Consider the following 21,980-nt stretch of genomic DNA (forward strand, 5'->3'; position numbering starts at 1 on the left):
CATGAACAGAGGAGCCTGGCGGGCTATAGTCCATGGGATCACGAAGAGTCGGAGATGACTAAGTGACTAAGTACTAAGCACAGGGGTAAAGCAAACTTAAAGCAGGAAGATTATGTAAAAGACTGCAACTGTACATTTAGATTCTTGGCCCCATATCTTGCCTTACTTCCGAAATACCATCTAGCTTCATATCACCCCGTCCCCCAACACCCCCCCCAACCCAACCCAGGGAGCTGGAAATCAGAGGCATCTTCTCAAAGGGCATTGAAAGGTTCTAGAGAAAATACATGGATATTTATTTTTAGGGGTGACAATAAAAAGATTGCTTTGTTACTTGGTCACTCTACAATAGTTCACAAACCTCACCTGTGTTTCCCGGACTTCCAGTTAGCTTTTCTGTACCTCACTAATAAATATGATCCAAGCCAGGCTTTAGCCATACGTGAACCGTGAACTTCCAGATGTTCAAGCTGGTTTTAGAAAAGGCAGAGGAACCAGAGATCAAATTGCAAACATCCGCTGGATCATCAAAAAAGCAAGAGAGTTCCAGAAAAATATCTATTTCAGCTTTATTGACCATTCCAAAGCCTTTGACTATGTGGATCACAATAAACTGTGAAAAATTCTGAAAGACATGGGAATACCAGACCACCTGACCTGCCTCTTGAGAAACCTATATGCAGGTCAGGAAGCAACAGTTAGAACTGGACATGGAACAACAGACTGGTTCCAAATAGGAAAAGGAGTATGTCAAGGCTGTATATTGTCACCCTGCTTATTTAACTTATATGCAGAGTACATCATGAGAAACGCTAGGCTGGAAGAAGCACAAGTTGGAATCAAGATTGCTGGGAGAAATCTCAATACCCTCATATGCAGATGACACCACCCTTATGGCAGAAAGTGAAGAGGAACTAAAAAGCCTCTTGATGAAAGTGAAAGAGGAGAGTGAAAAAGTTGGTTTAAAGCTCAACATTCAGAAAATGAAGATCATGGCATCTTGTCCCATCACTTCATGGGAAATAGATGGGGAAACAGAGGAAACAGTGTCAGACTTTATTTTGGGGGGCTCCAAAATCACTGCAAATGGTGACTGCAGCCATGAAATTAAAAGATGATTACTCCTTGGAAGAAAAGTTATGACCAACCTAGATAGCATACTGAAAAGCAGAGACATTACTTTGCCAACAAAGTTCCATCTAGTCAAGGTATGGTGTTTCCAGTGGTCATGTATGGATGTGAGAGTTGGACTGTCAAGAAAGCTGAGCACCGAAGAATTGATGCTTTTGAGCTGTGGTGTTGGAGAAGACTCTTGTGAGTCCCTTGGACTGCAAGGAGATCCAACCATTCCATTCTGAAGGAGATCAGCCCTCGGATTTCTTTGGAAGGACTGATGCTAAAGCTGAAACTCCAGTACTTTGGCCACCTCATCGAAGAGTTGACTCATTGGAAAAGACTCTGAGGCTGGGAGGGATTGGGGGCAGGAGGAGAAGGGGACGACAGAGGATGAGATGGCTGGATGGCATCACCAACTCGATGGACATGAGTTTGGGTGAACTCCAGGAGATGGTGATGGACAGGGAGGCCTGGCGTGCTGCAATTCATGGATTGCAAAGAGTCGGACACGACTGAGCGACTGAACTGAACTGAATAAATGTGAATGGACAATAAACTTTAAGGCACAAGACACTTAAGGAAAGGCTCAAATACAGATACCCATATAAAAAGGGAAAAAGCCAGAGAAAATAGACAATATAAAAAAGAACTTTTTTAAAATGAAAATATTTTGCTCAGATAAATGTTGTTATATCCATGAAGTAAACAATACTATTTTTAAGAAAAAGGGAGGAACTCCTAGACATTTATGTTAGACAGAAAATACTTCCCAGTAGGATTCAAAGAAAAATGGAGGAATTTTTTTTAAGTTAAAATGTTAAAAGGATAGTTAATACAAAGAGAAAAGATATTTCAAGAATCAGTCTGAAAGGTCTAATATCAAATAAATAGAAATTCTAAAGAGAAAAGACAAAGAAATAGATTGTTATTAGATGGGGGTGGGGTAAGAGGAAGACTTTTTAAGTGCCTTGTAGAACTACTTTATTTTCTTAAGTATGGGCATAATAACTTGTAAAAAGGAAAAAAAAATTATTAAATAAGAAAAGGACTAAGGATGCTAAGGCAAACTAAATCAACATATAATTCTAGAATCTGGGGAATAAATTGTTACCTAGTGGGAGCAATAAAAATATTATTTATAACATGGGGAAATGTTCAAGATGTATTTTTCAGTTACATAAATAGATTGTATGATACAATATATAAAATAACCCAGTTTCATAACATAATATATTTGTTCATGTTTAAAAATTACAATAGGATAATATAAAAATGTTTAAGATACCTATCTGGAAATGATGTAATTATGAATATTTTTTTGGTAACTTTTAAAATTTCTATGTAGATGCATTGCTTTTAAAATTAGTAAAAGATGCAGCAAAAACCAGTGAGAGGAAAATATTTAACAAGTTAGGAAATGACGTCATTCATGAAAACACCACTTAGTAGTCCTTGCTCTTGAACAAATCATCTTACTAAACTCTTTGAGGTTGCAAAGATATAAGACACTATTTCAATTTCTCAAGAAACTCAATTCTTAACACAGGGGTTAGGAGAACCAACCCCTCCTCCCTTGCAGTGGAAAATCTACCTATAACTTTACGTCAGTGCTGCATATCCAGGGTTCCGTATTTGTGGAATCAGCCCACTTCAGATTGTGTGGTAATGTTGTTGCTTTAGTTGCTCAGTCATATCCGACTCTTTAACAATCAGGACTGTAGACCACCAGGCTCCTCTGTCCATGGGATTTCCCAGGGAAGACTGCTGGAATGGGTTGCCATTTCCTGCTCCAGGTTGCAATTTCTTTCCTTCTTCCTGACCCAGGGATCGAACCTGCGTCTCCTGCATTGGTAGGCAGATTCTTTACCACTGACCCACCAGGGAACTCTGTGGCACTGTAGTGTATATATATACAGAAAAAAAAATATCACATATAAATGGGCCCCTGCAGTACAAACCACTGTTCATGAGGCGAATGTAACCACATATAACTCAAGACAGAATGTTTTAAGTTTCCCAAGTGTGTACAGTTACAGTTCTTTAGTGAGAAAGATTGCTTATGGACAGAACATGGTTAGGGAGATTCAAAGGGTGAGTAGGATTTCAAGAGGTAGAAGTTGTATGAAGCCATTCCAGAAAGAACTAAGACTCAGAAGTGTAAAGATACAGGGTAATCTGGGCTGGATCCTGGGATAGAAGATGGAATGTTTCCTTTGGGACCAGAGTAGGATGCTGATGCCAGGTACAGGGCTGTGGACTTTGTTCAATAATGTTGTTGAGGAGGGGAGTAAATAATACACAAGGAAAGAGAAGACCTGCTTTGAAGTCTTATTAAGCTCACTTGGGTTCATGATAATGAAGACTTTTACTCAGATATTGGTTCAGAGAGTGAAAAGGGAGGGGTAAACTTGAATAATAGTTTGGATGTGAGAAATGAGGTAGGAGGCAGCAGTAGTGGTTCCTTGTCATGAGTCCGGTTTATTAAAACAGTGGTAATTCTTGCACAAAAGACCAGTCGGAACAAAGAAGTAATTTCGTAGAAGAAGATAATGTTGGATATATTGAATCTTAGATTTCAGAGAAATATGCATGAGGCCATGCTACAAAGGTATTTGAAAGGAAGAATCCAAAATGCAGTTATTCAGCAAATACATACTGAGCACCTCTTATGTTTAATAATACAAGACATGCTGCTGCTTCTGTGCTCAGTCGTGTGTGTCTCTTTGTGACCCATGGACTGTAGCCCTCCATACTTCTCTGGCCATGGTATTTCCCAGGCAAGGAGACTGGAGTGGGTTCCCGCTTCCTCCTGCAGGGGATCTTCCTGACCCAGGGATTGAACCAGCGTCTCCTGCATTGGCAGACAGATTCTTTACCATTGCACCTCCACTATAATTCCAAATTGAGTAAAACACAACCTCTGTCTTCATGACAGAGCTTGTTGTTTGGATAAGAGAAGCAGAGATCAAATGGATAATTACAATGCAATTATCAAAAGTGATGTGGACAGAGTGCTGTGAGAGCACAGAGGGGAAACTATGTCCTTGGTCATACCTTCCCATGACCGTGATCACTTTTAAAATATTTGTGACAAATAAAAGCTTCCAAACAGGGGGAAATTATTCAGGACTTGATTTGGATATTTCATAGAAATGAAGGCTTAAGAGGGAAAAGTGGGAGACTACTGTTCTAAGATCAAAACCCATAGGTTCGTATATATTTGTCAGGCAGGAGAAGGTTGAGAAGCTAGGGAGTGAGGACCCAAAAACTGATGCCAGAAGCTAAAATCAGAAGATTCAAGACTAGTGAAATTTTGATAGTTCAAGGAATTAGGAAGATTTAGGAATGATTAACGGAGAAGGCAATGGCAACCCACTCCAGTACTCTTGCCTGGAAAATCCCATGGGCGGAGGAGCCTGGTAGGCTGCAGTCCATGGGGTCGCTAAGAGTCGGACACGACTGAGCAACTTCACTTTCACTTTTCAATTTCCTGCATTGGAGAAGGAAATGGCAACCCACTCCAGTGTTCTTGCCTGGAGAATCCCAGGGACGGAGGAGCCTGGTGGGCTGCCGTCTTTGGGGTCGCACAGAGTCGGACACGACTGAAGCGACTTAGCAGCAGCAGCAGGAATGATTAAAATCTACTAGCACATCAGGGACTATGGATGACTTTAAAAAAAAAGTTTCAGTAATACTAAATGAAGCTGTTTCAGATAGTGAGACTGTGTAAATAATAATATTTGTAAAAAGAAAAGTAGCAAAAGAGTGGTCCTTTTCTGTGTATATACCTATGTTATACATTTTAACTCATAGAGTTGATAACTATTATACAGTTAAACTCCCTATGTATAAATATTTTCATGACCTTGATTTTTAGGAAATATGGGTGTCCACTAAGCCTATTGTAATCATTTCATGATGTATGTAAGTTGGATCATTCTGCTGTACCCTTTAAACTTACGCAGTATTGTCTGTCAATTATATCTCCATAAAACTGAAAGAAAGAGAAAAAGAAATATCAAAGAACTGACAAGAAATGATCTTGTAGGGATAGAAGAGCCATAGGATTTGGCAGGGACTGTTGATAATGTTTGAAACAATTTTCAAAAAAGAGTAGCAGGAACACAATCTAGACTTTGAAGGAGCTAAGAACATGAGAGTAAATAGAGATGATGGCAGTTCCCGGAAACACTGTCTCTCCTCTGCCCTCTGCCCATCCCCATTATCTAACTTCTGTTTTTTCTTCAGCTATCAGCCTAAATGTTCAACCTCAGGCAGACCTTCCCGGCCAATCTTCTCAAACTAAATCAGGGTACCCATATTATACTAGCTTACCGTTCTTTAGATCCATAGAGTCTACAATTTGTAATGTATTGCTTGTATATTTTTTTAATGTCTGTCTTCCTCGGTAGACTGTTGTTTTCATGAAGGTAGGCACCATGACAGTTTTCTCTCCACTTTACATTCCAACCTCATCCCAGGGTTGGTACAAGGTAGGCTTTCTGTAAAGATGTATCACCTGAGAGAAGTATATCCAAATTTCTTGGATATAGAATACTTACACAAGATGTGAAAGTCCAGCCTGAGACCTAATATGTGGATTGCTGGAATGGAATGCAGATGAAGATTTGGGGAAATGGAGAGCAGTTTACTCAAATACCTGTTACACTCACAGAGAACAAGGATGGGATGAAAAAGCGAGTGATGTTTTTACACAAATTGATAACAAAGTAAGAGAAGCTGATGGGATAGAGTTCTACAATGAGAAGGTTAAAATGTATACTGTCTCTTTTTCCTTATCTGGGGAGTTGGGTGTTTATAAAGAGTTGTGAGCCAAGGCGAGTGGACTGGAACTATGTTTTAATTAAGTTAAAAAGGTGTCAAGTTGCTTAGAGAAATAAGAGGAAGAAATTATCAGAGGATATGTTCACAGTAAAACATAGGTATCATAGGACACAATACAACAGGATTAGAAAGGGGTAGACAGAGCTGGTGGAACTAGTTTATAGTGGGCTATTAAATACAGTGTATATGCTTAAGTATTAATTGCTCAATAGACTTGTTCAAAGCAAATTCATCAAAGATTTTTGTCATATGTAGCCCCAAGCCACATGTCTTGGAATGCAATTACCTATAAATATATTTATATCATTTACACTAATGTTTTTGACTAAAGTATTTCTTGTATTTCCTAATGCTGTCTCTCACAGTGCCACAACACTTCATGATATACAAAGCTACCTGGTGTTCACTTCCCAGAAATTCTTGGTTCTGATGAATAGAAGTTACTTTGCCTGGTATTTTTAGAAATGACTAATCCTGCCTTAGATAGTTTTGTTTTTTGAGACAGTTTAGAAAAAATTGTGACTGTGAAATAACTGATATGAGTTTATATGGCCCTCAAATACAATCTAAAGGTTTGTTTGGTTTCTTAAATCAGTGTAGTGAAATTTTATGTAGCTGTGAATACCTTGTCTTGTTAAAGTATTTCAGTTTGTTTATGACCAGTATAATAGCATGGGTTTGTAAAGGACCTGGAATTAGGGATGCTTTCTTGGACCATGAAAAAGAGTTGTCTGTCTGTTCTCTGGGCGAAAAAAAATGATTCCTAAGGGAGTCTAATGAGCGCAGCTCGCCTGATTCACTGTGTGCTTTACCAAGGGCTCTGCCAACAGACGCCCTGGTGTTTTATGGATTTTCTGCATCCATTCAAAACAAAAAATCAAAGTATTTTGTGATACCCTTGTGAATAGTCATACATTAAAACACACCTCTTTCCCTAAATATGTTTTTTTTTTCCTTCTTAAATTTTTAAAGTTTTTTTCTTTAATGTAAACACTGAAGTAATTTACCAGTATCATGAGATATGGCTATTAGAAAGTAATTCACTTCCTGAATGTGAAATACATAATTAAGTATCACTGTCGTTGTATAACTAAATATGTTAGGCTTCAGTGGTTATTGTTAATAACCTTAACTTAAAGCACCTACATTCTTGGTAATGTAAGAACAGCGCTGCGGTGGGAGAATAAACTGTTGTGCTGCATAGTTTTGCATGTGTGAATAGTTATTACCAAGGTGGAAAGAAAAGAGAAACTCTCCTTTTATCTGTATTTTTTCTCATCCTTTGAGTTCTTTCTAGTCTTCTTGGTATTGGTGAATAACCTTTTCATTAGTCAATGACATTTCGAGTTGTTGCATTTTAGTTTCCCTCAGTAAAATCCTCTATCCTTAACCCGAATAAATAAAAATAATTCTCACCATGTATCTAGGACACTCATAATTTGTCTTTTGAATGAGTCAAAGCTTTGAGAATTGTGTAAATGTTAAGAGTCTGATACTTTGAAGACTGATCATCAGCCTCTCCTGATGTAGGAGACAGCACGATTTTGATTCAGTATTTCCCCTGTCGCCAAAGGTACACTCTGCCTTTGCTTGCTGTCGCTTAATCTTGGTAGAAGTTTATTATCTTTAATCACCTAAATCGGAGTGTGGAGGAGGAAGAGATTTAAGTCTGAAAAGTATATAACTGCTTCCTCCAGACTATCAAAAGTTAGCTGGTAATTTTGCTTGGACTGAGACCCGACAGCACACTAATCCTGAGTTCTCTTCACAGTGGGTAAGCCTCACAAGTGCAACTACTGTGGACGGAGCTACAAGCAGCGCAGCTCGCTGGAGGAGCACAAGGAGCGCTGCCACAACTATCTCCAGAATGTCAGCATGGAGGCTGCCGGGCAGGTCATGAGTCACCATGGTGGGTAGCATGGCGTTCCCCGCTTTCATTCTCCCCTGCTGCTTTTGTCCTTTATTATGGGTTAAACAGTTCTGTCTACCCTTCAGCATGAAGGTAAAGTTTTACTCTGTTTTAGAGCAATTGTAGATCATACTCACTTTGTATGGGATTTCCTTCTTAAGTGCTTGAAATTAGTTAAGCTTTGGGACACTTTGCAAACAAGCTATATTGAGTTTTGACGATACACCCAAGTTTATTTCTGATAGCCTGTGTTTGAATTAATATCATAATGGCAGATGGCCTTGAATACACCAAAGGACAGTACTGTTTGGTCTTTTCCATTCACTGCATCAAATAGTTCAAGATGGTTTCATGTAAGTCTATAGGTTTTCTAAAATAAGTAATTGGTTACTTGTATATTTACATGTCTCTTAGGTAAGTAATCAGTGATATAATTGAAAATGTCTCCAGTTTGTCTTGTGGTTTATCTTGGAAGTTACTGATTTTGCTTTCTGCAAGTATGGCAAACAATCTAGACCAAAATTAGGTACCACTGCCCTCCACAAAAATCAAAACCCAAACAAAACATCTGGACCTCCACAATACACAATAACAAGTAGGCAAGCAGTCCCTCAGGTTTATTCAACTAATCATTCTCTGTTACCAAATTCTTCCCTGGTGATCCAGTGATTAGAACTTTGTCTTCCAATACAGGGAGTGCAGTTTCAATCCCTGGTCGGGGAGCTAAGATCCCACATTTCTCTAGGCCAAAAACAAAACAGAAAACAGAAAAATATTGTAACAAGTTCATAAAGATTTTTAAAATGGCCCACATCAAAAAAATCTTTAAAAAACTCTCTATAACGAAAAAATAATGTTAGTCAATCAGCCTCACAAAGTGTTATGAATTTTAATTCTTTAGATTTGGAGCATCTCTTTGGTCCTACAAATTATATTTTTATAATGATTGATTTTATTATTCATATAAGCATATACAAAAATGGTAACTTATTGATACATTTATATCTTTCATTTAGGAAAGATTTGGTCAGTATTAATTAGTACAGTTGAGAAATCTTATAGTCACTTTTATGTAAGCATCTCTTTTGTATTTACAGACAGCTCAAGGATTATTTATGGGAGATTGTGGAACTGTGGAATTGTGTTTATTGGACAGCTAGTGATTACTTTTTGATGAATCAGAAATTTTTTCAGTTACTATTTTGTTACATCGAATAATTGAAAAGTTTCTTTGTATTGAAGGTCATTTATGTTATTAATTCTGTCATTATTGTGACTGAGTCCTTTTGTTTTTATATTATCGTTAATTAACATTTTTGAATTGTTTTAAGTCTTTGTAAACTTGGTATTGTAAGCTTGCATTACTGGGCTTATGATGGCAACATAGGATCCAGAGCATTAAAGTTAAAATTGTGAGGTTAAACTGCACAGGGAGTACAGTTTGAATCCCTGGTTGGGGAGGACCAGCAACTCTGGTCTGGCTGTGTGGTGTGTGTCTGTGTTAATCATAGTCTTGGTGTGAGAATTCAATGTGATTGGATGGGCAATGAAAGCCCAATAGTTATTTTTACTATTTCAGGTAATTAAATATTAAGAAATAAATATTGCACCCCCTATAAAGTTATGTTACTTGTGACGTTAATTAGACCTTTGAGGTTTCATTTACTGAGCACATTGTTTCTGTTCAAATTGTTGCTTTTAGAGGTGATTTGAGGCAAGGTAGCTGATGGAGGCTTGGGGCATGCCAGAGTTTTCTAGGACACCTTATGGCACTGCTATTTTTCTGTGTAATGTTCTTTCATTGTGATTTTGATATTTGACTGGATTATTAGTTTTATGAACTAATTTTCCATTCACAGTTATTTATGAAACTGTGTTGCAAACACATGTGTATATGAAATAGAATCTCTCCTTAAAGACCATATATTTTTCTAGGGAGGTAAGGCATACATAAGTAATTATAGTCAGCATGTAACTATCTTTTGAGAGATTAATCAGCTATAGAATATGTGGTGCCAAAAAATTTTAACAGATGTATTCTGGGGTAAAAAGAGTTCTAAACAGTTGCAGCCTCAGCATCAACCTCTGTTCCCCAGGTTGGTTAGCCTTTGACAGGCAAAATGCCTTTACAGATGGTTTGAAACTGGAAGAGTATGGAAAATTGGAAAGACACTCGGGTACTGGGTAGGGCAGGAGATAAAGCAAGATGGAGTGTGTGTGTCTGTGTGGGACGGGCACATAGGTTTTGGTATCATTTATAGACCCAAATATTTGTTCTTCAATAATGGATGGAGTTTTAGCCATCCAATATAAACCATATAAGTTTATATGACTGCTATTTCATGCTGCGCTTTTTCTAAATGTGTTGCAATAATAAGTTGAGATTATCCTTAACCTCTGCTTCCTTTTGTTAACGTGTAATGTCTGAGGTAGGAGTTGATAATTGCCATAAGAGAGACAGTATAGATAAAAATGCTACTAGTGATCATCATTAACCTGTCTCATATACACAGCTTGGCATGTATCTCGTTTTTGCCAGAGCCACAGTGTCTAACTATTCTATTACACTGGGTCTATTATTTTGCCTTTTCTTTTAGCTGTAGACTGGGGATTGCCATCACTGTGGTCACCCATTAGCTCTTTGAAATTAATGACTATTCTTTCCTTTTCATAACTGACATTGTTATATTTCCTAGCCTCTCTTTCCCAAAACATGTTCATCCTCATGTTGGCTTCTAGTGAAGTCTGAAGTCAAAGAGACTTTCTTTCACTTCGATTCAGGAAAGCACCTATCATGGGCTTGCTGTGTGCCAAGCTCTATGGAATGTTCTGAGAATATAAAGATACATGGACATAGTTTTGTTCTTATATTTGTAGTCTCGTAGGAAATACATAAAAGATAAACAAAATGAAGCAAATGCTCTAATAAAGGTATATAAACACTTCTCCTGAAGCACAGATGCAAAAGTCACCTAACTCTAGAGAAATCAAGGGAAGTTTCTTAAATGAAGTTTTTGCTCCATACATAAGGATGAGAAAAAATTGCACAGATCAGATTCACAAAAAGTATACATCCCAGGATGAGAAGTTGTCTTAAGCTAAGACTTAGAGGTATAAATAAACATTAACAAGTTTCTGGATACTGAACACAGTTGGAGTTCAAGGGATGGTAGGAAATGAGACTAAAATAGTAGGTTGTGATGCAGAGATAGAGTTTTACGTGCTAATCCAGTTTTTAAATTTCACTGGGGTAATCTATGTCTTCTAAGAAACAGCATCACCGATGTAGAACATAGGATAGATGCCTGACTGGAGTGTGAGGAGAGACTAGGAGTGAGAATGCCAAGGAAAAGATAAAGAGGAGCAGCAGGAGAAAAGTATATATTTACAAGTTTGGATCAAAAGTTCTCAAGTTTGGTAAAAAGGAGGAAATTAATGACTTGCAGTTTTAGAAGTAAAGATAAAAATGAATTGAATTTTATGGCAGATTATCTTATTTAAAAGTTATTTTATGCTCATTTTTCAAGTCTTCTCAGCTTGAAGAAAAAGCTTTAACAAGCGAAGTATGTAATTAGCTTTTCCTCCTTGCCTGAAGACAAAAATGAAACTGTGAACCAAAAAGATGGCCAAGTTTAAAGCAAGAATGTATATTCTTAGGTTTATGTTTTGAATTATTTGGTAAAGGGAATTTCTTTATTGCAAGGATGGATGCTTAATTGGTAACATATAAACTTCCTAGTAAGCTTCTTTCACTGGTTTCTAATGAGTGACAGCATTTCAAGATGTTTGTTTAGTAAACATCCACTGATTCTTATTTGTCTCACATCATCTGAAGACAGAGTCAAATAAAATGCAGTCCCTGCTTGAGGTCGCTTATCAACTATTAGAAGAAAAAGACCAGTCAACCAACAGTTACAGCACTGAGTGATAAGCATTATGGGAGCACAGAGGACAGGTATCTAAGTCACAGTGGGTGTCCAAGAGGAATTTCTAGGGAAAATTATGTTTGAGTGGAGTTTTGAAAGGCAGAAGAGCAAGCTGCTGCTGCTGCTGCTAAGTCGCTTCAGTTGTGTCCGACTCTGTGCAACCCCATAGACGGCAGCCCACCAGGCTCCCCCGTCCCTGGGATTCTCCCGGCAAGAACACTGGAGTGGATTGCCCAAGCTAAATAAATAGAAAAGGGTGTTTCATGTGGAGAGAACAGCAAGTATAAAGAAATAGAAATCTAAAGGAGCATGGTGGGTTAAGGACCCCCAAGTACTTATGTATAATTAGAGCCCAGTTGTTAAAGGCAAGAAAAATTGGAAGGTGATGAGGCCTGAGAGAGACAGTGAAGGACCTATTGTGCTAAGCAAAGAATTTTATGAATTTTATTCTTTATCCTAAAAAATATTATTATGCTTACATTTCATTGCTAGAAATGTGGGCAGGAGATCAGAAGAGTCAAGATAGGACCAGGTAGACCATGGCAACAGTCTCCTGATTGGTTGAGTTGGGCCTAGTAGCCATCAATATTCAGAACACTTAAAACTATAAATGTAGCATCTAAGACATTTGGTATCTCCATGAGTGCATATCTGAGGAGGGAGGAGGAGACTGGATGAATGGGCAAAAATCTAGGATTTGCCACACGTCTCTAGTATGGATGACCATGTAGATAGTGCTCTTAACTGAGATGGAAATTAGGAAAATAAGAGAAAGTTTAGGGAGGGAAATAGAGATTTCAGTTTTTGAACAAATTATCTTTTATGCACCTGTGAGAGACAGCCAAGTAAAACTGTCTAGAAGGAAGTTGAATATATAGATCTCAAGCTCTTAAGAGAAGTCTCAGTAGGCAATAAAGGTGTGGAAGCCATCCTTATATAGGTAGTAATCTAAAGTAACAGGTTTTATAAGGTTATATAGTTAAGTATGGAATTAGACATCTAGAGAAAGACAAGGACACATTAAGAAGGCGGGAAAAAGAAGCTCAATGAAGCTGTGTGTGACTAGAGGATGGGAAAATGGAAAGAGTGATTTCAGGTATGGGCACTGTCTACTGTTGTCAAGAGTATAATCAAGATAAATGAAAAATTTCTTTTTATGTTCTTCAACATGGAGAGAATGTGTGACAAAATAGAAGACATGTGTTGTCTTTATCATACTTGCCCTTCTTCTCCTGTAGTTAACAAAGCTTCCATTTTCCTTTCGAGAGCTGTCCTCTCCTATTGGGTGAAGGCACAGTGGGACTGTCAGTCGAAGCGCCCTACCCTCTTCTGGGGGATGTGGACATGTGACCTAATCTAGGTCTCTCAGAGTATGTCTTCCTGGAATTTGAAATTTGAGTGGATTGTTTGGCAAAATAGCAGTGTTGGAAACACTCATATGGTTCTATCTTTGTGATTTATCAATATGATGAGATAATGAAGTAATGCAAGGATAAATACATTTTATGCTGGTTATAACTTCAAAAATAATGTCAAGAAAGATATTTGGTTATGAAATTTGTTCTAATAAGTGAAGTTGATATTTTTTTAGCCTAGTTGAATGTCACACAATACTATTAATACATTGCTAACTAGAGAACTTGTTTTGTGTTTCAAGTAATGTATATCTGGAAACATTTTGATGAGTTGCACCCAGATTCATGAAAGCAAATAATTGAGATTAGTTACATAATATATAAAATGTATCAGATCTTCTCTCAGTGGAAACCTTAAATGTATTTCAAACTTGTTTATACAAAGTCAATACTCAAATAGTGGCTAAGAGCCCTGCTCTGGGTCATACCACTTAGGTTCTACCTAGATATAAACACTGAGAAAATGGTTCAATTAAGTTTTTTTGAAAAAATAAAAACACATTGTAAATCAACTGTACTTCAATTTAAAACACAGTGTAAATGAACTGTACTTCAATTCAAAACACATTGTAAATCAACTACAATTTTTTTTTAAGCACAGTGAGAAAATTACATCTTTGGGTCTTTGTTTCCCCATCTGTAAAATGGAAATGGTAATTGCACCTGTCTCAGGGGGTTGTTGAAAGCATTAATTAGATTATCAAATGGAAAGCCTTTAAAAAGTACTTAGTATATAGGGTGAATCTGTTGTTTTTATTATTGCCAGTATGGTAGAAGCAAGACTATTATTTGATATGTAAAAGTCTGTTGTGAAGTAGAAGTAAGACCAGAACTCTGCCAAAGTCATTGTTTTCAGTTCACATGAGCTTCATTGAACTTGGGACAAATCACCTGAATTGAGGTGGATGTGGTGTGGGACAGTTCCCACACCCAGGTTTCGTTTTGAGTGTTAAATGTGTGCAAATGTGAAAATTCAAGGTGAGACTTGAGCAAAACTGCCAAGTTCTAGACAACTCATTTCAAAACTAATTAGTATATTCAATTTTGGGGCAAACCCTGTTAACCAGTTTTGCTGTTTTTTAGCAAAATTTACAACAACAAACATTTTTTTCTTTCCTTATTTTATTTTGGATCTTGGTTCATGACATATTTTCATCTTGGGCCTGTTCATGGCCTGTATTTCAATTAAATAGTTATTTTTTTGATGATGTAGTAAGTGACCATGAATTCAACATCTAAAGCAAAAGTTAAAATTTTGACAATAATCTATATCTAATTATATGAATACCCACCATATCTTCCTGGACCCCCTTACCTGAATTCCTATCGACATTCATTCTTTGCTTTAAGTTTTTTTTTTTTTTTTATTCAGTTGTTCCTAAGAGAGGACATGTTTTAAGTAATGTCTAGGGACATACTTTTTGCTTTTGTATATCATGAATTATAGCAGTATACAAGTGTTTCTTTGTTTGTCTCATCTTGGAAATTTTTCCAAATTAACATTAAAAAATTATAGGATCCCTTGTCATTAAAATAGAGATTGAAGATTGAATTTTTCTGGCCCATCCACCTGCCTATTACTAGGTTAACCCAAAACTTAGATTGAATGTCGATATCTTTAAGCAGGTCAGAATTACAAAAACATCTTCTGATGCCATTTTTCATTTCTTCAAAATCTATAACCTGTATTGGTTATTAAATAGGTCACCTGAATTGTGCACTGGATTTTCTTAACTTTAATCTCTTGCCTTCTTACTTGTAGTGTCTGCCCCTATAAAGGATAATGCATTGTATTTCACACTGTAAAGCTATCATTCTGTAAATCATTTTACAGTGCATGATGAACAAGATATCCTGATATGAAACCTTTAGATTTCCAAACAGTGCTAACACAAGTTCAATTGTTAAAAAGTAACAGTAATCAAGAAATAGTAAGTTATGGTCTTTTCTGCAAATGTTGGTTTTAATCCACTGATCAGGCTTCCCAGGTAGTGATAATGGTAAAGAACTCACTTGCCAATGCGGGAGACATAAGAGACTTAACTTCAGTCCCTGGGTCGGGAAGATCCCCTTGAGGAAGGCATGGCAACCCACTCCAGTATTCTTGCCTGGAGAATCTCATGGACAGAGGAGCCAGGCGGTGCTCTCCAGTCCATAAGGTAACAAAGAGTCAGACATGACTGAAGTGATTTAGCACACACATGCAGTCTGTCTCCAGTGTTACTCTATCTTTAAATATCCTTTGAAAGTATTTTTGTTCAAAAATAACTTTTAAGTTCTGTGTCTATACCATACATGTCAATATCTCATGTCAGTATCTATGAGCCAGTATATTAACCCACAGCCACTTAGACAGATGGGATGAAAAGGGAGCAGCGCAGGAGAGTTTATGTCAGATGAATTAGAGCAGTAGTTTAGTGAGCAAATATGCCAATTTGGAAATGGATTCTTTTATCCTGCTGAAGAGCTCTTTTTAAAATAAATTACAATCATAAAGCTGTCACCGTTTACTATGCACGGACATGTTCAGAATCGGATCTCCTTCATGAAGGCTGCTTTGTGCAGGTAGGTAGCCACAGCCAACAGGGCTCACAGCTCTTTCAGCTCATCAGATAGAAAATCTGCTACAAGAAAATACATGGGTGAAAAAAACTGATTAAATATGCTGCTCTTCTGTGTGTCTGTGTAAGCTTTCATCTGAAACAAGTTGACTTGCTTAAATTGTTTTAGAAAAATAAACTCCAAAAGCCTTGAGAATAGTGCAGTCTTAAAGTTAGTATTGATTTTAATCAGTGTTAAAAAACACTTTCAGAGGAATAAAATGAGAAAAAGAACATGTTGGCCACCAGTAGTGGCAACAGTGTATGTCATTGATCTGAGAGAGACTTGGATAAAAACAAGTTGTGTGTGTGTGTGTAAAATTAAAAGTATAGTTTAACATTAGAGGTTATTCTTTCTAATTGCTTTTATTCTAGCATGCTAGTTTTTATGTTTGTATAACACGTGTTGAGGTGGAAAGCCCATCTTTGCATATTTTTAAATGTTGAAGAAATTATCAGATTACATTTTTTGTATGGTTTTATATAGTACCTCCTATGGAAGATTGTAAGGAACAAGAGCCTATTATGGACAACAATATTTCTCTGGTGCCTTTTGAGAGACCTGCTGTCATAGAGAAGCTCACAGGGAATATGGGAAAACGTAAAAGCTCCACTCCACAAAAGTTTGTGGGTAAGCATTACAAAGGATTTTATTTCTGTAAAAGCTAATTTTAATGAGCAAAGGCATGTTCCCATGTATATATGAATATATATGGTATGTTTCAATTCATGAAATAAATGGTCATCTCTTTTCCCCATTATACTACACACAAAGTATGTGTGACATTACACACAGACATACACACACACACTACATACCCTTAGGCATGTGGGCCTAAGAAAGAGAAATGAAGGAAAGAGTGATAGAACTCCATTGTTATCTCAAATTGAAGCCTTATATAAAGGAAGTGAAAGTCGCTCAGTCGTGTCCAGTTCTTTGCGACCCCATGGACTATACAATCCATGGAATTCTCCAGGCCAGAATACTGGAGTGGAGCCTTTCCCTTCTCCAGGGGATCTTCCCAACCCAGTGATTGAACCCAGGTCTCCCGCATTGCAGGTAGATTCTTTACCAGCTGAGCCACAAGGGAAGCCCAAGAATACTGGAGTGGGTAGTCTATCCCTTCTCCAGGGGATCTTCCCAACCCAGGAAACCAACCAGCGTCTCCTTCATTGCAGGCGGATTCTTTACCAACTGAGCTATCAGGGAAGCCCAAAGTAGCCCTCATGGCCTGTACTTACATAAAGTGTAATAACAAATAACAGTACTTAAAGAATTGTTAACTATTCTTTGTAGTTATTAGCCAGGTTTTTAATCCATTTTCTTTCCACAAAATTAATGCTTTTAAAGAATCTGTCTATCAGTGCCGGAGACGCAGGAGATACGGATTTGATCCCTGGGTTGGGAGGAGTCCTCTGGAGGAGAAAATGGCAACCCATTCCAGTATTCTTGCCTGGCAAGTCCTATGGACAGAGGAGCCTGGAGGGCCATAGTCCACGGGGTTGCACGAAGAGTCGGACACAGCTGAGCATGCATCCCCCCCAAGTATTTAATCTAGAATGAAGAGAAATATTTTTTTTCAATTTGGCATTAAAATAAGTAATTCAGCAATCTGCATTCAAGATGTTTCATATTTGATCTTTGTTTTCATGTAGTTTATGTTTTAAACTGAAAAGATTAAGTGTGATATATTAGACTTTCATTTCCAAGCCGTCAGATATTCTTTGTTACACTCAGGGTTGGCATCATTCTGCATACTATAATACTATAAATTATCTCTGAGGTTACAGAATTATCTAGCTATTTTCAAAAAGAGCTGAATGAATAACAGATTAAATATACATAATTTTCATTATTTATATATATAATATATATTCTTATAGACTTATATAGAGTAAAAATTGGAAAGATAAAAAATAAACAGATTCTCATATTCCAGTGTCAAAATATATTGTGAAACATCTTTATGAGGGTTGAGTAGTAACTGAGAGAAAACCTTTGCTTTGGTTATTTCATAAGGGGAAGGGTGATAAAATTCTTCTATCCCAGTAAACACTTAGAGATTTCTTTTCAATCTAAAATTGAAGAACTAACAAATCACCAAAATATGAATTTTAAGACAAGCTGGAGAAGTTAACTGACAAAGTTCATTGAAAGAAGCCCAAAGATCATAGTTTATGCTAGGTCAGTTTAAAACTAGGGCTTCCCAGGTGGCCCTAGTGGTAAAGAACCCGCGTGCCAATGCAAGAGACCTAAGAGACATGGGTTCAATCCCTGGCTCAGGAAGATTGCCTGGGTGAGGGCATGGCAACCTACTCCAGTATCCTTGCCTAGAGAATCCCATGGGCAGAGGAGCCTGGTGGGCTGTGGTCCACAGGGTCTCAAAGAGGCGGACATGAATGAAGTGACTTAGCAGCACACACAGTTTAAAACTAGCCCCTGAGAATATACTCAGATCTGTTTGGGGCCCTGAGTCACTTTTATTTCTGTCTCTCTTTCTTCCTGCTTATAAATAACCTTTTTTAAATGCCAGTTCTTCTGTTTTACAAAATTGGTTAATTTGCTGGATGTCTATTAAATGTCTGTGTCATTGGAAAAATATAAAATTTATTACTATTCTGTTTTAGTTCTCATCTTTATAATGTTTTCATGTTTCCTATGACTTAGATGCTACTCTCAATTTGACTTAATTGCATCCCTTAGAAAAGAGGGATACATTAAAAAAATTTTTTTATTCTAAAATAAGAACATTAGTTTTTTATTAGAAATTCATGATATTTTTTTCTTTATTTGGATTCTGTCCTAGTGGTAATACACAATTGACCCTTGAACAACACAGGGTTTGGGGCAATGGCCTTAATACAGTGGAAACTTTGCATATGACTTACAGATGACCCTCCTTACACGCAGTTGTCCATATCCACCTTTCTGCATGGATCATGCAGTACTATGGTATTTACTGTTGGGAAAAATCCTCCTATAAGTGGACCTGTGCAGTTCAAACCCATGCTGTTCAAGGGTCAACTGTATAACAAACAATTGCATAGTAGTTTTTCTATGATGCCTTTTGAAATGAGAAATATCATCATTCCTCACTTACTATAAATTTCTTTTTATCACTTTCCTCAGTTAAATACTCTCCTTTGATTTTATCAAGCTCTCCAGGCCAATGATCCTTGAACTTGCTGTGTATTTGTTTCATCCTCTCTTTTCTTATCCAGTTTGGATTCCATGACTCTCTTGTCTTACTGTCCTTCTGTCTTTCAACTAGTAAAATGCCTACCCTCTAATGAAGCCAACTGAACCTCTCTTCCACATCTACATAGCTGCTAGTAATTTTAGAGAAAATCCCACAGCCTTTTAAATTGGCATCGCTGTAAATAAATGAGTAACTGATCTCAAATACTAATTGTTCCATCCCTACCATATAGCGGCCTTCCTTTTATCCACCCCTGAACAGTCTTCCCTCATATTCAACACATAGGGCCATTTCAACCTTTCTCTACTCTCCCAAAATATGGTATCTCACACCTTGGTGATATTACATCTCGATTCTTAGGAAATAAGAACATTTGACATGATTTCAACTATCACTAATCCTGTAAGATATGTGCACCCACATGGATGCTCTCTTCTTTCATGGATGAAAGCAGCATCCTTCTTTCTAATTAATGCTTCTTCTTGGTCCCTGGAGTTCTCCTATCCCAGCCCCTCAAATAACTTGCGCTATTGTTTTCCCCCTTTGTCACATGTATTTTTAACATGTCCCTTCTATTGGCATTTTTCTTTTGGCATTCAATGTGATAAATTCTCATCATTAAAAAAAAAAAAAGCTAACATCAAACCCAGGTCTTCTTCCAGCTACTACCTACTTTCTCCTTCTCTTCAAAGATGTAATTGTTGAAAGAGCTCTCTGTGATCGCTTTCTATAATTTTTTTTTTTTCATTCTACTCATTCTCCAGCCTACACAGCCTGGCTTTTGTCCTCATGTTCTACTGAAATTATTCTTTATAGTGCCAAGCCCAGAGGACTTTCAGACCATTTTACACAACTGAAGCGTATTTTCACTACTGAATAGTTAATACCCTTAGAAACACTCTCTTTCCTTGATTTCAGTGACACTGATCTCTCTTGCATTTCTTCTCTGACTGCTCCTTCTCAATCTTCTTAATGGATTCCCCGTAACAGTTATACAAATGGTTCTACAGTCCTAACGGAGACCTCAAATTCATACACCTAATTATTTTAATATTATAAATCAGGCTTAAATTAAAAACTATTGTGTTCTAACCTCCTAATCTGGAAGACTGAGTTCAAATAATAGAATTCTCAGATTCTTCAGAGTTCCACACCAGAACTTGAAGGCATGAGCAGAGCAAACCCCCCTGGTGTGCAGTCAGTCCCCTCTTTTAAACCCACTCTTGATTCTAAACAGCACCACAGAGGGGCCTCATGCATGTATGTGTAGACATTTGGTATGCACATCCAAATTCTTTTCATGCCCCACCTGACTCACAGCCCATAAAGAGTAGTGTACTGACCATTCTTCAGGCCTTAGAGTGTACCTACCAGCAACAAAGTTGGTACTCAGGGAATGAACACTGTGAAGAGGACTCTGCAACTCTCAGTGCAAGTTCTGGGCCATTTGGACAAAGAATTCTGGCATGCTGGGCACCCAGAGTGTAGTCTAGGGTGTAAGCTCCAGATTGGCACATTCCCTTGGCCCTGCTGCTGTTGCTGCTAAGTCACTCCCTTGGCCCTACACATTCCTTAGTCCTTCATAAGGAGTGAGACCCAGGGCTCTCTAAGCGTGGGACTCTCATCTCACTTGCCCTAGTCTATGGGCAGGTGTAAAAATCTTGATGTTCTTCCAGGTTCCATTTTTGACCTTCTCTTTTTCACATTTTACCTATGCCTTTGTGATATCATCTATTTCTATGGTTTCAGAAGCTAATTTCTATTAACCGATGATTCTTATATCTGTATCTCAAGCCCAAATCTCTCTCCTGATTTTGAGACTGTATCTCAGTACTTATTAGACATGACTATTACTCATAGTCTTCCCCAATCTGAATTCACCATTTTTTCTATCCCATTGCCATCCACTAAGTTTCCCAGGCCAGAAACCTGGGCTTAATACTTAACCTCTTTCTTTTTCTCATTCTGTGTCTAGATAATCAACAAGTTCTAGCAACATTTTCTAAAATTTTCTCCATTCCATCTAGTTTTCTCCATTTCCACTGCTACTCTACTAGTTGAAGCCACCCATGATCTCTACATCCCTGTAGCAACAACTTCCTAAATCATCTTGCTAAATAATTATCTAGTTAGTCACTTTCCCGTTTAACTCTTTCAGTTCTTACCTCTCTCAGGATAGGTTTCAAATTCCTTTTTTTTTTTTTTTTAACATGCAGCCTTCTTATTTCATCCATCACAAATATATACATTTTTGCCTGAAATATAAAAATAATCTGAAACAATGTATTTAACCTATGAATATTTCAGTTTACTCTATAACAACACTTTTGTTTTATTTATTTATTTTTTTCTTTTTTTTTTATATATATAAAAAATATCAAAATGAATCCACCACAGGTATACATGTGTTCCCCATCCTGAACCCTCCTCCTCCTCCTCCCCATACCATCCCTCTGGGTCGTCCCAGTGCACCAGCCCCAAGCATCCAGCATCGTGCATTGAACCTGGACTGGCATCTCGTTTCATACATGACATTTCACATGTTTCAATGCCATTCTCCCAAATCTTCCCACCCTCTCCCTCTCCCACAGAGTCCATAAGACTGTTCTATACATCAGTGTCTCTTTTGCTGTCTCGTATACAGGGTTATCGTTACCATCTTTCTAAATTCCATATATATGTGCTAGTATACTGTATTGGTGTTTTTCCTTCTGGCTTACTTCACTCTGTATAATAGGCTCCAGTTTCATCCACCTCATTAGAACTGATTCAAATGTATTCTTTTTAATGGCTGAGTAATATTCCATTGTGTATATGTACCACAGCTTTCTTATCCATTCATCTGCTGATGGACATCTAGATTGCTTCCATGTCCTGGCTATTATAAACAGTGCTGCAATGAACATTGGGGTACACATGTCTCTTTCCCTTCTGGTTTCCTCAGTGTGTATGCCCAGCAGTGGGATTGC

At 37.5% G+C, this 21,980-nt stretch overlaps 1 protein-coding gene across 7 annotated transcripts in view; it reads left to right on the forward strand.

Moving 5' to 3' along the window:
* Positions 1-21,980, forward strand: part of IKZF2 (IKAROS family zinc finger 2) — a 188,944-nt gene that overhangs the window by 156,654 nt on the left and 10,310 nt on the right. For all 7 annotated transcript variants that reach the window (XM_070387123.1, XM_070387108.1, XM_070387114.1 and 4 more), the window contains 2 exons: positions 7,733-7,870; positions 16,299-16,442. In XM_070387123.1, coding sequence (XP_070243224.1) covers positions 7,733-7,870; positions 16,299-16,442 — 282 coding nt within the window. The remainder of the gene's footprint in view (positions 1-7,732; positions 7,871-16,298; positions 16,443-21,980) is intronic.

The sequence above is a fragment of the Bos mutus genome, chromosome 2 (genome assembly GCF_027580195.1).
Source record: "Bos mutus isolate GX-2022 chromosome 2, NWIPB_WYAK_1.1, whole genome shotgun sequence".
In the NCBI taxonomy this organism is placed as follows: domain Eukaryota; kingdom Metazoa; phylum Chordata; class Mammalia; order Artiodactyla; family Bovidae; genus Bos; species Bos mutus.